The 21,392-nt window shown below is 33.0% G+C and overlaps 1 protein-coding gene across 1 annotated transcript in view; it reads left to right on the forward strand.

Annotated features, from left to right (window-relative positions):
- The first annotated feature begins 3,978 nt into the window (after positions 1 to 3,978).
- Positions 3,979 to 21,392, forward strand: part of LOC143082956 (uncharacterized) — a 56,940-nt gene continuing 39,526 nt past the window's right edge. Inside the window, exon 1 of the mRNA XM_076259013.1 lies at positions 3,979 to 4,092. Within this exon, the coding sequence (XP_076115128.1) occupies positions 4,063 to 4,092 (30 nt within the window). The 5' untranslated portion in view covers positions 3,979 to 4,062. The remainder of the gene's footprint in view (positions 4,093 to 21,392) is intronic.

Below are 21,392 nucleotides of genomic sequence, written 5' to 3' on the forward strand. Positions count from 1 at the left end.
CGTAAAATGAAACAAGCCGGTGCAATAAACTTTAATTGGTAATTTATTTTCACCGAAAAAGAACAACATTTTTTATTCAGAGTGAAAATAGTTATTCAATTAAACAAGGATACCAATATCCTTGCGGTGAGTTTGAAATACATTGAAACGAAAATAACTTTTTATTGACATGCTTGCAAAACCTTATAATCCGGCTGATCGGTGAACAAATTGCTCAAATAATGAAGAAAGCACCAAATTTTGCATGATGGTAAATTTTTGTGTACTTAGCAATATTAGCTATGGACCCACCTTCAAAATTTAATATGACGGTTTATTTCAAGATGGCCGCCATACGTTCTAAATAATTTTCCAGTATTGCACAAACCACAGTGGATTTGATGATGGGAGCACAAACTCCCACACATTTAAATGAATTGGTGTACTTGGCAGAATTTTGTTTTGATCTATCTTTAAAATTCAAAATGGCGGCTACTTTTTCAAAATTACCGCCTTGAAAAATAAGCAAATATTAATCTTTGCAATTATTTTGTATCAATAATTCTGACTGGATTACAGTTAGCGTAAAATTCTCTATCTCCTTGTCTGTAACTAAAGAAGCCGACATTTTGAATTGTTGAATGTATTGACATGTAATTTCTACAATAATAAACCACAAAACTCACATGTTGCACCTAAAAAAACTTCTTTTTTATCAACTTTTATTACATTCTGAAGCGGCAGAGAAGCAAGAAAACGTCCGGTGTTTATGTTTGACGCAGGAAGCATACCTATGACGTCACCTATTAGGGACCAAAGAAGGGACTAAAGAAGATAACATCTTTTCACGGAATTTTTTTAATGAAGAAATAAAGATTGAAATATAATTATGAACTTGTTTTGCATTAGAATAGAGATAACTGTATTGTATTTGACGCTTTGCGGACGTCCATCGGTAGTTTTACTGTCTCAAATACCCGTTTAAACTAAATTTGCGACAGTAAAACTATCGATGGACGTGCTTAAAGCTTCAAATACAATACAGTTATCTCTTAATTGACCTGAATTTAAGCATTTTAATAAAATATAGTGTCATTTAGTCTCTGTACCAGTTCTGTCCTTTTGATTTTGCCTAGCTTGTCATTTTATATACAGAGCAGTAGCTTTCATCATCATCATCGTCATCATCATCATCATCATACTTTATTTCCTCCTATAGGAGATTGACAAAATGCATATGCAAAATATGTACAATTACAAAGTTTTGAAATTAGATAATAGAATTAAAGTCACTTAATATTTTGGATTGAAAGTATTTACAGTCTACAGTATTTAAGAAAGGAAAATCCTGCAGTAGTAGCTTTCATTAAAAGCTGCAATATTTGTTCTCTTAGGTCACACATAAAAGCTGTGAGATTTATCTGCCCTAAGATATTATTTAGTGCCTATCTTAAGTTCAGATAGTGTACTGTGATTTGAAAATTGTATAAACACATATCAGTGACATGGCAGGAATTGAGGACAACAAGGACAAGAACATTGAAATTGCAGAAACTGAATCACTTGGAATTGGGGATATGGAGAAATCAACAGCCGAAGACACTTCAACAGAGGGAAAACTCATAAATGACTATTCAACAATTGTACCAAGAGTTTTTAGCAGATAGGAAATCTAATGCTCAAAGAACAGCTGAAAATGACCGTACTATCAAGTTTCTCCAATGCTGACTGCCGTGCCTACTAACAGTACCATCCCTGTCGATTCAGTGTCAAATCCTTCTCCTCCCACATTTATGACTCCAATTATGACAACCTCGTCAGCTTCTGGGCTCTAACAGGCTTGCCACAACAGCAAGCTGACTCCACTGACCGATTCAGGAAAGGGCAGAGGAAACCGCTCTTCTTCAGACTCCTCTATGGAGAAAGAATGTACTCGATGGCAAGAAAATTCTGGTGCCAGGGACCGGAGCCGAGGCCCACGGCTCCCAAAATGCAAATTTTCAATGGAAGAGGATCTATGACTTTGGAGGTGTTCATTTACCAATTTGAACGGACTGCCGATAGACGACAATGGGGAAAACGGGAAAAAGGTGTGTATGCTCCTAGATTGCCTGTCCGATGTTGTCTTGGAGTACGCTTGTAAGGTAAACACAGATGATGATTCAAAAACCTCAAGAAAAGCATTGAAGCAGCGCTTCAGCAAGAAAGACGATCGTACCAGATTGGAACCGTAGCATTCCTCATTGGATGTGAAGACAAATATTCTGTAATAGAGAGGACCCAGAAACGACCAACAAGGCGTTAAAACAATTTAAAACCTCAAAACTAGCCAATGTTTGCTATCAACTAATCATTATAATCGCTTGGAGATCACCAGATCAATTGAAGATCACCTGATCAATATACACGTGGAAGATCCCCTGAGCAATATAATTGCGGTAGATCGCCAGATAGAAATGCATCCAAGTTTAATGCCTATCGACCAGCAACACCCCCACCAAGCCAGAGATCATATAGCCCCTAAGGACAACGGTCACCATCTCCACGGACAAACTCATGAAATCCCAGTTATTACAGGCAACGAGTCGGGCCACGAAACATCACCTCATGACAAAACCGAACATAGGCCCATGGCCTCGATCGATATTGTCATCAGACGAACCCTTGGAAAGGGCCTAGCAGTACGAGGTACTATATACGACAGTGTGTGAGCATGATGTTTTCTTTGCTCAGTGCTCGAAACATGAAATCCGACATTTTGATTGGTTCATTTTGGAGTATGAGTACAAAAAAAAAAAAAACTCGAAAGTTATATGACTTCCAGGCCTGGTATGTAATGTACAAATACTAATATATTAGAATCGCTTATGATGTCCAAATACAAAATAAAAGATATAATAATAAGATTGTTTACTAAGTAAGTTAATCTTTTAGATCGATTCTTGTATACAAATAAAAAAAGCATGCATTTATAAAACGTCAAACCCCCTAAAAACACGTTTACAAAATAACTTATAAACCAGAAGTATTTCTTTTATCTATTTTTTTTTTGGCTCCAATACATACGGTAAAATCCAATACATACGGTAAAATTGAAGGTGTTACTAACACCACTAATTCAGGCCCGGCCAGAAAGCACATACCAGAAAGTAGTACATATTTAACACAAAATAGTTCCTACGCATGGACATAACTTTCAAAATATTTAGAATATTTTATCAATTTTGGTATCAAATGAAAGCTGCATGACTGGTGATCATTGCAGAACAATTTTTGACTGATAAATTTGAATAATAAAAAAATGGCATGAGATTTAAAAAGGAGGGAACATTTTGCCTTTTTGTCAGATCGGAAGTACTAGTACCTGTTTTGGTACATCCGAAGTTCCGGGAACCAGTTCTTTCTTATATGCCATGTAAGGTATGTTGATTTTTTCAGTACAGGACACCAGAAGGTGTTGCTTTGACATGCAATGATTGTCACTTTATTTGAACTTAAGATAAAACAGCTGTGACCATTCGAAATTGAGGAATTTAACATAGAAAGCAATGGGGCCATTAATTAGTGGTGTACTTCCTGAAGAGCATTGAGACTGTGGTACAATAGAGGGAAACTTTTAGATAGCCAAAAAAGATTATTACAGCTTGCGGTAATGCAGTTATTATTGCGTTGAAAGATTCTTGAATTGATAACAAACACTGAACTGTCATATATTATATTGTTTTAAAAAGTTACACATTTGTACATTTCACTTACTTTATAATAAAAGTTCATATTCAAACACTTGATAAACAAGAAATCTGTTGCAAAGTAATCGTGGATATCTGATGGTTTTGTCATCAATAAAAACAAAAGGTAAATAAGATGCATCAAAGGTCTTTGCAGGTTGTAACTTTTTTCCTTTACCGTGTGTATATGTTACACGAGTCATTAGCTTAATGTTACGAAGTTCAAAAGACAACAGTCGTTTAATTCATTGTATTTAATCAATGGAAATTTGTAACGATTAAATTCAGTGTGTAAAATTACAACGATTAATCAAGGTCTTATTAAACTACTTTGAAAAGTTAAATCAGCTTAGATATGGCATCTGTGAACAGAGTGACTTTTAAGGTAAGAATAATTTAATTATCGGTATATTTTATATCCTTCCCACAAAATTTATGAATTCCGCATTTGATACAGTTAGCTCCATAAGAAATGGTAATGAGGTTTGATACTATATATAGCTAGTAAGAAGTCAATGTAAAGTTATCAGTCATACATGTACATGTTAATCAGTACACATCGTTAACAGATTTGAATATTTGAATTTAAACATGTTTGTGTCTGCAACAATCAAATTTAGTTCTACCAATTACCATCAAAGATTTATACGACCGACGTGAAGAGAGGGGTTGGCACTGCTAAAGGAACATGGGTATGAGGGGACGGGTACCGAGAGTCAGAGGGAAATGGGGTGTGTGTTTATATTATTTTTGTTTGGGGTTGTAAAACGGAAACAGGGTGCGGTAACCGGTGGAAGAGGGGACAAGCTCCAGGAAATGTTTTTTCGGCTAGAAGCAAGGGGAGGCAGTGGAAATTAAGGACCTCTTGTCAACTCACTCTGAAGATCATAAAACTTTTTTTGTACTCAGACTCAAGAATCAACCAATCTAAATACCGGATTTTGTGTTTCGAGCATGATTTTTGTGCTCCGAGCACTGAGCAAAGTTTTATGACTTCAACCCCAGAAGAGAAATCTTTGTACTCGAAATTACTAGCATCTTAACAAATATAAAATTAACTTACTTTTAGTGAATTCCTTTATTTAATTTTTGATTTTTAGGGTACATTATCATTTTACATGTTTATTGTATCAATATAATGTTATGTAAATATTTTTCGTTTTTAAAAGTGTTATCAAACTTTACATTGCCGATATAAAATAGCTACATAGCAATTTCTTATATTTTCATCGCCAAGTTATAAACATATTACCATATGCAGGTTTGGGCTAAACATCTGTAGTGCTCTGAATAGCCCTCAGTGACTTTTATTTTGTCCGTACGACCTTTGTTCGACCTTTTATCTTTTGGTCATCATATTTTCTCTGTAGCCCGACGTCTAGTATGTTTCCATACCATCTTTATAGCACCTTCCCCTTTTTTAAGTACTTAATATTATCAAATAAGGCTTTGATCTTCATCCTCAAATTAGAAATGTGTACAATAAGTGGCAAATATGCAATAAAATATGTCACACCTGTCGTATTATAGTCCGTGTTCTGTTTTAAATTTTGATAAGGATAAGCAAAGGTCAGTCTTAATTTCTAATACAATATATTTATTGGAAATTGTATAATGTCAAATCGGAGTGTAAAATGAGAGGGGAAAATACAGCATTGTTGACTCCATCAAGGACATGTCATAGTCTTAAATACATGTAACCCCTCTTACCAAGGATAAGGTAACTGATAAGATAGTTCAACTTATAATTAGACACGACTTCAGTCGTTAAAATTGTGGAAACTTTAATCGAGTTTATTAGTACACATCCTCAACTACTGGTGCCTGAAAAGGTAAGGGACACTTATATTGATATCAATATTAGATATACTTTCAGAGGCGGATCCAGGGGGGAGGGGGTGTCCGGGGTTGGAACCCCCTTTTTTGGCCGATCAATGCATTTGAATGGGGACATATACATGTAGTTGGAATCCCCGATTAATCTTGGGTTGGGATCCCCCCCTTCCCGGCCCCTTTTTCGAATGGCTGAATCCGCCCCTGACTTTCAAGACTGTTCAGTCATATTTATGGTCCGTTACTTAGTTGCTTCGATACAGCCATTCTGCTGGTTTTTTTTTTTTTTTTTGCCTTATTGTTGATTGCAATCATTCACACAACAGTCGTGTTCTGTCTTTTAACATGTGTTCTGCCTATACTCACAAGACTTGGTTGACAATATATTTACGAACATATAACCATTTTAGAATAAAATGTGTTAAATATTAAATTTATTTATTAATAATTATGAAACTTATAATATAAATTGTGATGACTTAAGGTGGTACCTAACACTACAGGGAGATAACTCTGTAAAGTCAGCTTAACGTTTTAATTACGTTGTGTTGTAAAGGGAATATTAGGCTTCTCAATGATCAAAATTGGTGTTTGTCAAACTGCTACATAACCAGTGTAAATTTTCTGACAAAACGGTTGGATCAAAATTTTTGAAATTTTTATATTTTTGTTAAAGGGTTAAAGTAAATACTTTGACAAAATTTTATGAAAATTAAACGAGCCAAATTAATTTTAGTGAAAGTGTTGGGTACCACCTTAAAATAACAATGCTATGTTTATTGAATCTTGAATGAAAAAGATACCGGTATCGTGCAAGAATTCTTTGTTGTTGAAGTTTAAAGAATAACAACACTGATATATTTTTATATGAAAAACTGATTAACACGTACTCCTTATTTTCATTAACAAGTGTGTTTATATTTAATTCAAATAATACCAATTGTTGTAATGAAAGTGCTAAATAATCAGAAAAAATGGAGTAGCGACTGTTTACAGATGACTTTTGGGGTGAAAAAGGTCACTGTTGTTATCTATTTTACTAAATGATTTAAAAGTTTAAAAATGTTGATAGATTTCTCTGTCGGTAAAATCTTACTCTTTTTTCATTGCAGAAGTGTGTTATTATGGCCGCATTTCTTTCTAACCAAATTTTTGTAAACGTTGTGTCGCGTTTGTTGCTGTTTTCTAAACGCTACATAAGTTGAAACAAATACATCGTTTAATAAGTCTTTAACGACCCTGTTTGAACTTTCAATAAATCATGCACATGTTGTTGGTAAACAGACTTTTTTACATACGTAGAAACAAATCCAGCGTTTGTACTAACAAACGACAAACGACAAACTGCAGGCGCATTTTTAGCGTTTGCATAGTTTGTCAAAGTTTATGTAAACTTTGCAAACGTATGTTTGAAAGAAATGATCAAAACATGTGCGCGCTTAGCCGTGTTTATCGTTTGTGTTAGAAAGAAATGCACCCTTAGTTAAAAAAAATAACAATTGTTTGAATGATAGTGTTGAATAATCACAACACAAAGGAGAAACAACTGCTGAGTTTTGTATAGATATAGATCAGTGTTGTTATTTAACACAAAATTTTATTTTACAAAATAGTTTTAAAGTTATAAACTTCTTAGATGGAAAAGTATTGTGAGTTTCCTCCCTTTATATAAACATAAATGGAATTGGAAGTCTTGAGTAAGTACAGATGGTACGCCTAGAACGTTCAGTCATTGTCGTTGGTGCATGCCTGTTATTGTTGTTTTTCGTAAATTGTTTTATAATAGGTAGATTGATTGTTTTCTCAATTGAAATACGTTTAATATGTTTTGTATCGTGGCTTTTTATAGGTTTTCTCATGGTTGAAGGTCGTACAGTTTATTATAGTTGCTTACATCCACTTCATATGAACTGTGTTTGGTGGTTGTCTCATTTGTAATCATACCACGTCTTCTTATTCCTATATGGAAAACCTGCAAATACATATTGTGCATTTGTTCTATTAGATGTTGTTGGCTGTCACAAATATTCAGTACAAATGAAAGATATTAACACCAGTCACACCCTACATGCACAAATCCATTGCAAACCATTACTAGTCAAAGTTTACATTTGTGATACGTCCATCTTTTTGTCAATGTAACTAACACTGGACAGAATTCCAACTTTCTTTTGTATTCAGAGGACAAAATCTAGTTAGAGGTTATCTTAATCATCTCATTGTTTGGTTTTTTTCCTTATTTAGAGTTCAGGTTGATAGCAGATTACTTTTTATCATTTTTGTTTTGTAAAAACGATAAAATGTGAATCTGGACAACTTAGAGCGTGGCATATTTTAAGAATAGACACCTGTTAATTTTTGGATTGCTACTTCCGTTGTTTGGGTTGCTGTCTCTTCTAAGTATACCAACACGTCTTTTCATTTATAAATTACTGTTTACATTTAATATATAAGCTCGTATCTTGTGCTGTTTGAATCCATAAAAAGTGGTTATATGAAATATATAATATACCCATAGACAATATTTCATAATTTTGTTTAAGAATTGAATGTTTCTTTTTGTAAATTTACTGGGGTGTAAAAGTGTTGACCGAAGTACATTTTGTATGAAGCGCGGAAGCGCTTCATTCTAAAAATGTGCGCACGGTCAACGCTTTTACAACCCTATAAAGTTACAAAAAGAAGCATTCAATACTTATAATTACATTTTTTAGCTATGATCATGAAAACACGAATTTTATATATTTTTTTATTTAATTCACCTGTGCACTTTATTGTTGGAACACGTGTTATCATGAATGAAAAGTTGTATTGAGCATTGCAACCACTGATTGCAACTGCTTACGGAATAACACGTGATGTGCAGTTAGCCAATCAGAATAAAGTATTATAATGAAACATACATCTAATGTAATTATGTCATTATGTTTTGTGACAGTCTATGAAAAAAAGTCCACAGAGTGGAAAATTTCCATATACATGCTGTCTTTGTATGGACAATACTTGATTGATAGATAGTAATAGAATTTGTCTTGTTAAAAAGAGGTTATCCACAGTCAAATTCTGTGTTTTCCTAAAATTTAGTCTCATGAAAAAAAAGGACGATGACATAATTGAAGTGTTTAGTTTTATTGATGAGCACAAACATGTTTTATGAGAGATTGTAAGTCATTTACTTATATTTATACAATTAAGTATCATGGTACAATTAAAATACATGTTTTGATTAATCACATTCATTTGTTAGTATGAAACTATTAAGAAAAGAAAAGGTACCTTATTGTCCTCGTTAACATTAGTAAAATATAATTTCTATACAGCTGTTTGTTTTTGTCAGTAATATACATACCATTTGACATACTTATAGAAATTACAATTAACACATTATATTTTAATCATTTATAAACGGAAAGTTGAAGTTGGCGTTGTAATGATAAAACATATGTTTATTTGATAAATCAAATATCTGCCTTAAAATATTTTCAGTTATAAATATGTGAAAATGTGCTTCGTGTTTGTGTACTATTAATGACAAATATCTGATGCAGTATAATTTCTTGTTTAAACACCACGGCCGTCACTCGGCTAACCGAGAGATTAGTTGGTTAATCTATATTGAATATATGGCTATATGTGCGGTTTGTATAGATTGCACGTATAGCTCCTGAATTGGGCCATTCCAGTTAATATCTGCTAAAGGGGGTTGGATGGTCCTTTCTGAGGGGTGTAAAATTTATACATCTTAGGGGTAAAAATTTTGTTTTTTTCTTCCGACACGTACACTTATACACAAAAAACTTCTGAGGGTCTTGCAGCAGTAAATAATTTAAAATAATTACATCTTAGGGGTTACAAAAATGCCTATGTCAGATCTTGGGGGTGCTTTTGAATGTAGACAGTAACGTGTCATGCATTATCTGGTATTGTATTTAAAATTCTGATAGGTACAATCCTTGCAGTAAAAAATTCTGATAGGTAATTTTTTCCCATAAAAGCCCATCCACCCAATATGAACAGAAACTCTACTTCTGATAGGTCTTAATTTTTAGATCTGATAGGTAGTTTTTTATGATGTTTTTTTCTGATGCGTATAAACAAAATTCTCCCCATCCATCCCCACCTGTCAGAAATTAACTGGAATGGCCCATTGTATGACGTGTAATGTAGATTGCATTTGTAGCTCCTGGATTGTATGACCTGCAATGTAGATTGCACGTATAGCTCCGGGATTGTATATTGTTTGACGTGCAATGTAAATAGCATCCATAGCTCCTCGAATGTTGGACGTGCAATGTAGATTGAATGTATAAATTCTTGGTTGTACATGTATGCTATGCAATGTAGATTGCATTTATAGCTCCTGGATTGTTTGACGTGCAATGTAGATTGCATTTATAGCTCCTTGATTGTATGACGTGCAATGTAGATTGCATTTATAGCTCCTGGATTGTTTGATGTGCAATGTAGATTGCATTTATAGCTCCTGGATTGTTTAACCTGCAATGTAGATTGCATTTATAGCTCCTGGATTGTTTGACGTGCAATTTAGATTGCATTTATAGCTCCTGGATTTTTCGACGTGCAATGCAGATTGCATTTATAGCTCCTGGATAGTTTGACGTGCAATGTAGATTGCATTTATAGCTCCTGGATTGTTTGACGTGCAATGTAGATTGCATTTATTGCTCCAGGATTGTTTGACGTGCAATATAGATTGCATTGATAGCTCCTGGATTGTTTGACGTGCAATTTAGATTGCATTTATAGCTCCAGGATTGTATAACGTACACCCCATAAAGGCATAATGCATCTACATGTATAATTCATAGATCGTATGAGGTATGATTAATGCATGTAGTAAAAGATACAAAATGTGTCGAGGTGCCATGAACCAAACTTTCTTAATTCAGCAATTCTAAAGAATTTATAGGGAATTGGCTGTCGAATTCCTGTTCACCGATTTGACTCAAATGTTTATATTTGATTTATAACATTCTAAAACGTATATCCAAATTAAAATAAGTCTGATACAAATAATTAACAAAGCAGGGGCTCTTATATATGTATCAAGAATGCGTGTGTATTTTTGTCATCATTAACCATCGAGATGACCTCCGAAGATTGCTGACACTCATATAACCCAATATAAACATAAATATAAATATAAACAGATAGCGACCATGCTATTAGATTTTTCCAGGTCTGTTTGATTTCATATTGTAGGTTAAAAAGTATGATTATCATCGTCTTTACCTGTATAAGAATGGTTTGTTTGGGACGAATCAGTCAACCAAATGGTAAATCCTTGCATCACTTTCATTGTTGACATTATTTTCCTTTTAGCTAAATACACGAATAACCAATCTTCAGCTTAGGAATTGAATTGAAGGTCACATTAATACGGATTCAATGAGGTCGAATTGCTCTTTTGCAAGTAAATAATTCTTCAGCGATATTTCTTATTTTATTTTGAGAAAATCGAACCAAATTGGCTGCTAAAGGCTAATTATTCTTTCGCTATTTCAATTCCATTAATGATTGCACAATTTTTAAAAAATTGTATATCCCGTAGCAAAATGCCCCTTTAAAATGTTTGCACCACTAGTCGTTATAAATGCGATGCCTTCGAAGTGCTTTATTGGATTTGCATTCACATCTTTAACCGAAACATAGAAACGTTAGGAGCTATTTATATTACCAAAAAGGGAAATAAAATAAATAGCAAAGGTCATCTAGAGTCGACAATATTAATCGTTAAAATTAAATTTCTAGTCAATCTACCAGATAATAAATTAATTTATCAATTAGACCAAGGCAGCTTCATAACAAACTATTTTTTGCTCGTTTACAAATGTCTACTACATTCGTCAAAACCTAATATGGTTGTGTTTTTACAGGATATGTGGGACCCTAGTGATATAAACATTGACATAGCTCTTATTTAACCTCTCAAGAATAGTAAACTAGTCGGTTCCAATTTATATTTCGATTTTAAAAAGATCTGAAGTGTTTTCTCAACTGTTATTGATATACGAGTTTTCAAAAGGTTCATGATGTTGTAATCGATTACAAAACACAAACATGAATGGATGTCTTAATCTGTCCGAGAATTTACTTGGATATGCCTCATTTCAATGTTTATTATTGTATATTTTACATCACTTTGCTTAGAGATTTTATAATTAGGGGACGATTATTTAGGGCGGACAGGGGGACTTTATTGTAACATCTAATGCTGACGTGAGTTAATAAATGTATTTGCAGAGTTTTGTCTTGCAGAATATTAATTTTTGTCGTTGATTTTGGCAAGCTTACTGTTTTTTCTTCTTACTAGGCCAGGATATTCATTTCCAAAATCCTCATGTCCCCAAATATATGGGCCCAGTCCATTATTCTTAGGTCGAAAACTTACATGAAAAGCTTCATAATTTTTGCACATATTTCAGGTATTTTTGTCCAATTCAATCCTTTGACATTTTCTCGTTTGACATCTATCTATATTTAGTGTGACGCATGGGGAAATGTTAATCTCATTGTAAACTCACCAATAAAAGTTACTTGTCCAATTTTGCCAGTCGGCAATATTCATAATGCGTTTCCAAATCAATTCATTTTCGATACAAGTCCGTATAATTTAGTATAACCATACAAATTACCATGCTAGTATTCAAACGACTCTGTAAAGCGATCGCATTAATGCCGATGATATATGCATACATAAAACAATAAGTTCTTCTTCCATATTTATAAAAAAAATATATATCGAATTCAGAACAATATATAATCATATAAATGGGATATAATAATGCCATTATTATAGTTCTGATGAACATTCAAATCATTATTACCTCGATCTGAAATTGTGCAGCTGTCTCGTGCTGTTTGACGTCTGCTATATCTCGTGCTGCTTTGTGTCTGCTATAAATTGATCCATGACTGTAACGACACTAAATATGGTTATCATAAGTTATGTCAAATTATATCTTCTATAATCGAGACTATATCTTTACAATTTTGTTAAAAGCATTTACATGTTTGTATATCTAATGATAATTTATTTTGCTCATTTTTTTCTCTCTTGAGACTATCAAAGAGTTATCATATTGTTTTGAACTAATATAGTTAATTTTTATAGCCGTTTTTTACATCAACGAAATGTGTGATATTTTTTTAACATCGCATGTTACAAATTCAACAGTGCCACCTTGTTACAACACTTGATATTTTAGTCTATAAAATAAAAAGGAGATCTGGTAGGATCGCAAATGAGACAACTTTCTATATATGACCAAATGATAGACTGTATAACAAGTGAAACATTTTAAAAATGCTTCTACTTTTTTGCCTCCAATGTTGTCTTATTTTTTCTACAGAAAAGTTTTTTGTCATATCAACCAATTTCTTAACGCCTACATTTCGTTTTAAGTTTGCGATAATTCCATTAATATAGACTCGTCGTTTGTTATATTAAGAAATAGATTATCATTGATATTCGATATTTGTAAAGATATCATGAAGATTTGTTCACTTTTTTCACTATTTGACATTTAAACCGTATCGTTTGTGATATGTAAACTAAATAGATATCAATAGACATTGCTCCGTGGTATTACGTACAGCAAAGAAATTGTTCGTTATACCGTTGCGTGAAAATGTCTTTGTCTGATATAAAGATCTAAATGTCTCACTTATATCGACAGCTAAAACCTTAAATAGTTTCCTGTACAAACGTACTCGTTGATCTTCAAATAAAAGTATGAAAAGAACACTTTATAAATTTGATGCATCCGAATTTATTAGTAAAATGTGTACATGTACAAATCAAAACTACGAAGGGTTTCGAGATATGGTTTACTCGTTTGCAAGTCCTAAGGGTGAATAGAAATATTATGTTCACAACAGATTTTTCAGACCAGCTGACCCTTGCCCAAGAAGGGCGTTCGTTTGGTTGTACGGGATTTACAAGTACGCAGCCACGTCCGGTCAGAACGGGGACATTAATCCAATTCATCATGTAGAGAGAGACCAGTGTCACTTTCTCTCATACTTAGAACAATTCAAACAACTTTTTGTGATTTGGGGGTTGTAGGTGACCGGTTGCAAAGCTAAATTTCTGTCCATATCAATATATATCCTCATTTCCAAGTGACATTATAATTTTGTCCGACGCACGGTCTCTATAACAAAAACTTCCTATTGAATTTATTGGTAATTTTTTCTCGTCCTAAATATAGATGATGTATTTGCCACTGAACCGACAATCAATCAACTAATCGTTCATTTGTGTAGAAAGTAACGTGGACTTGCGACTACTTGTACGTGTTTAGAGTTTTCTGTTACTGTCAAATATATGCATCTTCGCTAGTCAACGATTACGATCCACTTCTCTACTCTCGGAGGGAATTAAGTGGATCGTAACCCTTGACTAGTAAAGATGAATATATTTGATTTACTCTGGCATTCTGACGATCTTCCTTCTCATATTACCCACCACTATTCGTATACATGTATGCGATAAAAATATCATGTAACAAAAAATATTAAGGGACCTGCGATCAGTTTCACTAAAATTCTTACGACTTACGTTGATCGTATGTATGTTGATTTAATCTTGAGTAACCATCAACTTTGGTCGTTACATTCTTTGTGAAACTGATGACTGGTCATTTAAAAACAATGTCGCTAACAAGCAGTGGTTTATATTGTTCTATGTTATTATTTGAATACAATTTTGTTTTGTAGGTACTCATACATTTTGTACATGCAGTATAGAATTGATTTGATATTGTTAATCAATCCAGAAAATATTATATTCGATTTAATTTTTATTTTACAAGATATGGGTAAACAGTCCTCTATTAATTTCACAGGAGGTTATTCTTTTCCCGTAGATATCTATTGATATTCCAAAAATGAATTACCAGCATTTGACATTTTCCTCTTTTGAATTTTGTCAGATTAATCTGCCAAATCTTGAGTAATTTGTCTGTGTGTTCAATACTTAACGTAAACAGACTTGAGTGAGAGATACGGAACTACCCTTTGATGGAGATATATTAGTGTAGAGAGTTTATATCATAATATGGATTTAAGTTCATGCTTTATATTCCGACGATCGTATTTTGTTTAAAGGTAAGGTTTCTCTAATCTTACATATTTACATGTATTAAAGTCATATGAGCTAAATCAAAGTAAAATTAGATATTAACGTCGTTTTTAATTTAAAAAAAACATTTCATTATTTCACATATCAACCTCCATGTATTTCTCTCTTCCTACCCGGATTTGGTTAATGAATTGTGTGAATGCTCTTAAAGTAAGGTTATGCGTCCTTCGTGCAAAGTTTGCGGTATAGGCCTTTTTTGTTTTTGATTCATTAAAAGATTTTCAATGGCGTTTCTTAACGAAAATTCATTCCAGAAACCTTTCATGTTTTCTGTGATAACAGTAAATGTGTTATTCTTTAATAAAATTATTTTTAGAAACCAACAGGGCTTGTTTCTTTCGCTTTGCTTGAAAGATTTCTTGCATTTGCTTTCTGTGTGTTCCAGAATCCATAGAAAGTTTATTTTTTTCTGGTTACATATTTTTATGTCAGTACCAACAATAAACATATCAGATTAAAACATGCACTTGTAGCTGAACCGTGAATATTTACCAACTTTGATGGTAAACAACTGTCCCGATTATTTTCAAACACGATTTGCCTAATTTTAACATTTCAATTATGTTGTTTTGTTGAAAAAATTACATCACCTTAAAATGTAAGGTGTTGCATACAAAAAGCGAGATTTCTTTTGAGTTTTACATAAAATTATTAAACATTAATGCAGCCATATTTTTAATATTAACGTTTAAAATTCATTATTATTATTTGAGGCAATCGGAACAGAAATTTATGTCTCGAAAGTAACGGATGTTTATAAAATGAAATAAGCTGAAAAAAAATTATTACATAATCCTCCACAGTATCCCCTTGAGTACTGCATGCATGACCAACCTAGTTTGTTAGAGAAAATAGCATGACATTATATAAAGTTTCCACAAATATCTTCATATCGCGTCAAGGTTGACATCATTAGCATAATTTACTAGCATGTACAACTAACGGTATTTATAATGTTTCTTATAATGAAGATTTGAAATAAGTGAAACTTTTGATTTTTGTTATATTATCTTCTAAGCTTTATAACTTGACCAAAAGTACAACTTAACACATGTTACACATCATATTAATATGCTTGGTGCATAAATGAATGCATTGCAAACATTTTAACAAAACACCAGTTTTTTATCTTTTATCTTAGTATTTTGCGTGCTGAATTGCATTGCTTGCGAACATAATTTATTATCGTTTTCGTGTTTTTGCTTGTTGTCTCATTATTTCTTTTGAGTATTTTACAACTAGGAAATAATTAATTTAGCCTTCAACGTTTTCTTGATTGCAAAAATGCATAGTGCATATGCTTATAACGAATATCTTTTATTTTATTTTGTCTATTCTTCGTTTATTTAAGATTTTTATTAGCAACTTGAGAAATTTCCTCGTTTTTGTAATGTGTTTTTTCCCGGTTTTTAATTTGGTTTATAGCTAACAAATAGTTCAAATAACAGTGTCGTAATTGACGAAGCAAAATATATGTCACAACCAAGGTTGTGAGAAGTTAATCAAGACAGCGCGCACCTGATCTCTTTTCTTAATGAATTATTGTAAAACTCATTCCTTTTGAGAGAACGTCGACCTAATATTATTTGACATTTGAATTCTTTTCTCTTTTTAGTCTTGATGCTCTCAAACGTTTTAAATGTCTCGCATTTCAAGCTGTTGGTCGAGTTTCACCGATCAAAATTATTCCAAGAACTTACATGTTATGGCCTATAAGACCACAATTAATTCCCTTTCTTCCTAATTATTATATGGGGTATTTCTTCGTAAGTAACCTGTCAACTGTTATCTTTGAAATGTTCACTATTTAAGTGGTCCTTTCAGTTGCATATATATTGAAATAAGTAAATCATGTGGAAAAAAATATTGTTAAAAGTGAAAGAAGTGATTTGGTCAAAATGAAAGAAGGGCAGAAATTAGCCTTCCTCATTCATTCATACCATTGGCATGTAAATAGGGCTCTCAAAAGAAACGGCACAAATGGATTATCCTGGGACAAGCATATTTTATTAGAATAATAATGGTCTATAAGCAGATAAATTGATTTCATGTTTGCAGCGGTGCATTTTTTTTTAATTCAACTTGACATTAATAATAATAAAAAATAGACTGAAGTCAATGGAAAAATAATTTTGTTCTGAGGCCTTATATGTGCAAAGTCATGTGATTCACGAAAGTTTTATATTAAATTTTTTCATCACAAATTGGTTGTTCGCTACATTTTTCCAGTGTCCCAGTTTACTTTTAACACATGAATCCTCGCATGCTAACGTTCATCTAACACTTTGTCATGTTAAATATGTTGTGATTTAGCCATTGAATTTGACGTTTGAATCGCACGACGGTTGGTGCACCTTAAGTTCAGGAGTTCTTAAATTTCCAATTGTATTGTCTGATTGTACCTCCATTTAAGAGTTGTAAAAATACCTTCCCATATCATATTGCTGTGTGAAGTAATTGGTTAAGGCAGCAACCATTTGATTTTCTGGGGGGGGGCTATGGTTTTTTTTATCTGTACAAACTTTTTTTTTCGCCTGCGGCGAAAAACAATCTATTTTTTTCGTGACAAGTCGAAAACAATTTTTTTCTTTCAATTTTATCATTATATATAATGATATAGTGGCAGCTGAGGGTGAAACAAACAATTTTTTTTTTCAGAATCAAAAACAAATTATTTTTTTCTCCTAAAAATGGAAACAAACTTTTTTTCCCAAAAAAAACCATAGCCCCCCCCCAGAAAATCAAATGGTTGCTGCCTAATGCATTGGCGGAATTGTAATCTTGTGGGATTATCAAGCGACTTAAAAATAATTTTACATTAATTTTGAAAGGCTTGGGTTATTGGTAGAGGCAAATATTTGATCTGAATGAAATTCACCAGTAAATAATTCACTATTTTAAACTTGACGTCACACCAAACAATATAAGTAAAAAGAATGAAAAAAAACCCTAAATAATCTAATCGATATTAGAAAGTTGTTTACAATTTTCACATTCCCCACCTGGTTAAGGCGCAGTTAAAGTCATTGACAAGATGATTTCAATCTCAATTTCGAGTGTGTATTGTTGTATGTTTGTATAGAACAGGGATGCGTGAGTTTACATGTATGTCCAACCTTTGATCGTCAAATGAATGTCAAAATTAGATATGGTCATTTGACGCATGATATATACTTGTGCACTTTCCATAAATAAACTAAAATTCAACTCAAATGACAATGGTATTTTTCTATCGAAGTGTAAAGTTCAAGCTCGTAAACATCTTGTAATCTTCAATTTTCTCACATTACTGACTTTGTGAAAATGAAACCACCCCCCTTTAGACTTATTAACTTGGATCAATTCAATCTAAACTTTTTGACCTTAGGAGGAAAATTTACCAAGTGACATTTCATCAACAGTGATTTTGAAGAACTTATTTCTCTATATCATTCCACTCTTATAACGGTCAATATTGCTACGCACATTCCCTTCACTTTATAAAACTATAAAAGCTTCTTTTCTTAAGCAAACTTATTAGTTATGATATGGATAATAACAGTAAACGTTTTACATGGTTTGAAAATGTTTTAATTTCTATTCATCGGTTTAATAGACTCTGTTACGGAAATATGGTTATCTTTGTACCTCTGCCACCTCACAGTTAAACACTTACTGGAGTTACGTCCGTTTTTTTATGTTTAAAGAATGGGGTCTGCGTCCATTCTTTTTTATGTTTAAATACGCAGAATGGAGTCGTTAAGTTTGATGCATTATGTAGGGCGAGTGCTTTGATTATAACTGTATCAGGTATAAACGAATTATGTTGCAATGCAAAATGTCTGCATCAATTTATCATAGTTACTTTTATTTTGCAATTGCATAATTAAAAAAACTCTTTTCGTGAAGGCTAAATTCAGTCTTTCCATCATGCCTTCGTGACTTTCCAGTGGCAGTAAACCCATGATAGATACCAGGATTTAAAATGTGTACGCAAGCCGTGCATTTCCTCTACAGACGACTCATCAGTGTCGCTTAAATCAATTTTTTTTTTGCAAGGTCAAATAAGCTACGCAGAGCATTTTGAGGACCCGAAATCCCCAAAGATTCTGTCAAGTACAACAAAGTTATCTACTCCCAGGAGAAAAATCAATGATAAGTCAGGGAGAAGGTTTGGATTCATTAAAACGTTTAATCCCGCTGCAAATGTTTGCACCTGTCCTAATTCAGGAATCTGATGTACAGTAGTTGTCGTTTGTTTATTTAATTTATACGTGTTTCTCGTTTCTCGTTTTTTTTTTAAATTTTATATAGATTAGACCGTTGGTTTTCTCGTTTGAATGGTTTTACACTAGTAATTTTGGGCCCTTTAAAGCTTGTTGTTCGGTGTGAGCCAAGGCTCCGTGTTGAAGGCCGTACATTGACCTACAATGGTTTACTTTTTTTTAAAATTGTTATTTGGATGGAGAGTTGTCTCATTGGCACTCACACCACATCTTCCTATATCTATGTCAACATAGAAGTGATGACTACTGAGCTGCTTTTTTACCGCCGTTCGACCTACCTTGCATAACCTACGAACGGTATTAAATTTGATTTGTTTTCATCTCGAATATTCATATAGTATTTGCCACTACAATTTGAGCCAGCAACCCTATCTGTATTTGTTGTATTTTGGGGTTATTAAAGTAGAAAATATGATAGATGATCCCAATGAAACAATAATTACATTATATACTATTTCAATGTTTGTCTAAATTGGACGGATAATTTGAGTGGCAGACACATATTATAGAACACAAAAACCGCAAGGAAATATTTAAATGCCTTCTTCCCCCCCCCCCCCCCCCCCCCCCAAAAAAAACAAAACCCCAACCAAAACCAAAAAAAACGAAAAAAAAAAACGAACTGAAGTTAAATGATGATGGGTGTGTGTTTTTACAATCTAAACAGTACGTAATCTTTTCGCATATCTATAATACTAAAATTACGAGGTCCAATTTGTCAGCCGTCATCGGGTAAAAACGACAAATCAAAGAATTCAACTCTATATATAACTAATATAGGACAATGGTGTAGATTAAAAATTACACCACTCCAGACCCTTTTGTTTTCCACATAATTAATATTGCCAATAATTAACAAGTTCCGGGTCTAATCCGATACCGATACCAATAGTATATTCACCTGTTAGCTATTACCTTATCTGTACGTTCCGCATTTGACAGGCGCACCACCAAACGGTGTATTTAGGATTTTGCTATGTACACGGGCCATAATCAAAGGGCTGACACTACTAAATTCAATCATTGTCAAATTGTTCCCTATTGTAGCTTTATTCAGCAATCAGCAAGACTTTCTAAGATAACTAATATAGGACAATGCTGTTGATTAAAAAATACCCCATTCCTGGATAGCCTGGACCTTTTGTTTTCCAAATAATTAATATTTCCAATAATTGATAAGTTCCAGGTCGACGGTTCAAACAGAAAGATTTGAAAGCAGAGAAAACTGTGTATCTTAATATAATCGACATGACTTTATCAGATGACAATACCAATTACCAAAATAAGGCTTAGGCATAGTTATATACTTTAATTCAGTCACGGACCCGCGATATCACGGGTGTGTACTTGTATAGTTAATTTAGTCCAAACACGATAGCAGATCAATACAGTACGGTGTCGATCTATTTTACTGTTGTGTTGTGAAAAACAATATGTCAATACATGTTTCACCAATCTAAAAAAAAATGGGAAAATAATTCTCAGTTCTCAAGCAACCCATTCCCTCCAAAGGAAATAAATACACTACATCTCCTTTTAATTCATATCCAGTATTTCACAGCAAATTAACTTTCAAATCAGAAAGAAATCAGAAGAAAATGGGTTTTTTGGTTCAGAACCATGGCAACATGGTAATGTGACTTTCCCGTGTGAATAAAATTTGGTTTGTTATTTTGTTGATAAACTAGCTTTTAATTAGTTTTAAATGGTGTTTATTCCTTGAAATGATATTTCGAATGTCTTTTCTTTTCAGTGGTTAGTAGGAAATTGGTTTCGAAATTGACTTAACTTTTGTCATATTATTGTGGCTTTTTGTGACTCGGTTGCAAAAAGTAAAATCACAAAAATACTCAACTCCGAGGAAAATTCAAAACAAAAAGTCCCTAATCAAATGACAAAAGCGAAAGCTCAAACACATTAAACGAATGGATACAATAGTCATATTCCTGACTTGGAACAGACATGTTCTTATGTAGAAAATGATGAATTAAACTTGATTGTATAGCTAGATAAACCTCTCACTTGTATGACAGTCACATACAATCCCGTTATATTGACAACAATGTGTGAACAAAACAAATAGACATAATAGGTAAAAATGTCATAAAAGGGCTCCAGCAGTCAACATGGTGTCATTATCTTAATCACTATAAAACAAACAAATATGTGAATAAACATTTACAATTGCACAATAACGTGATTTATAAGTACAGAGCCATGTTATATGTAACTAAGAAACTCAAAACGACATATAGACAAAATATTAGGAAAAATGAAAGAAAAGAATGCAAAAACTATCATAGAACAATAACACAATGACGGGATGTATAAGTACAGAGCCACGTCATATGAAAAACAGAAACTCAAAAAGGCGTATAGACAAAATATTAGCAAGATAGTAACAATCAAAATCAAGGAGTA

The sequence above is a fragment of the Mytilus galloprovincialis genome, chromosome 7, assembly GCF_965363235.1.
Source record: "Mytilus galloprovincialis chromosome 7, xbMytGall1.hap1.1, whole genome shotgun sequence".
NCBI classification, from domain to species: Eukaryota; Metazoa; Mollusca; class Bivalvia; order Mytilida; family Mytilidae; genus Mytilus; species Mytilus galloprovincialis.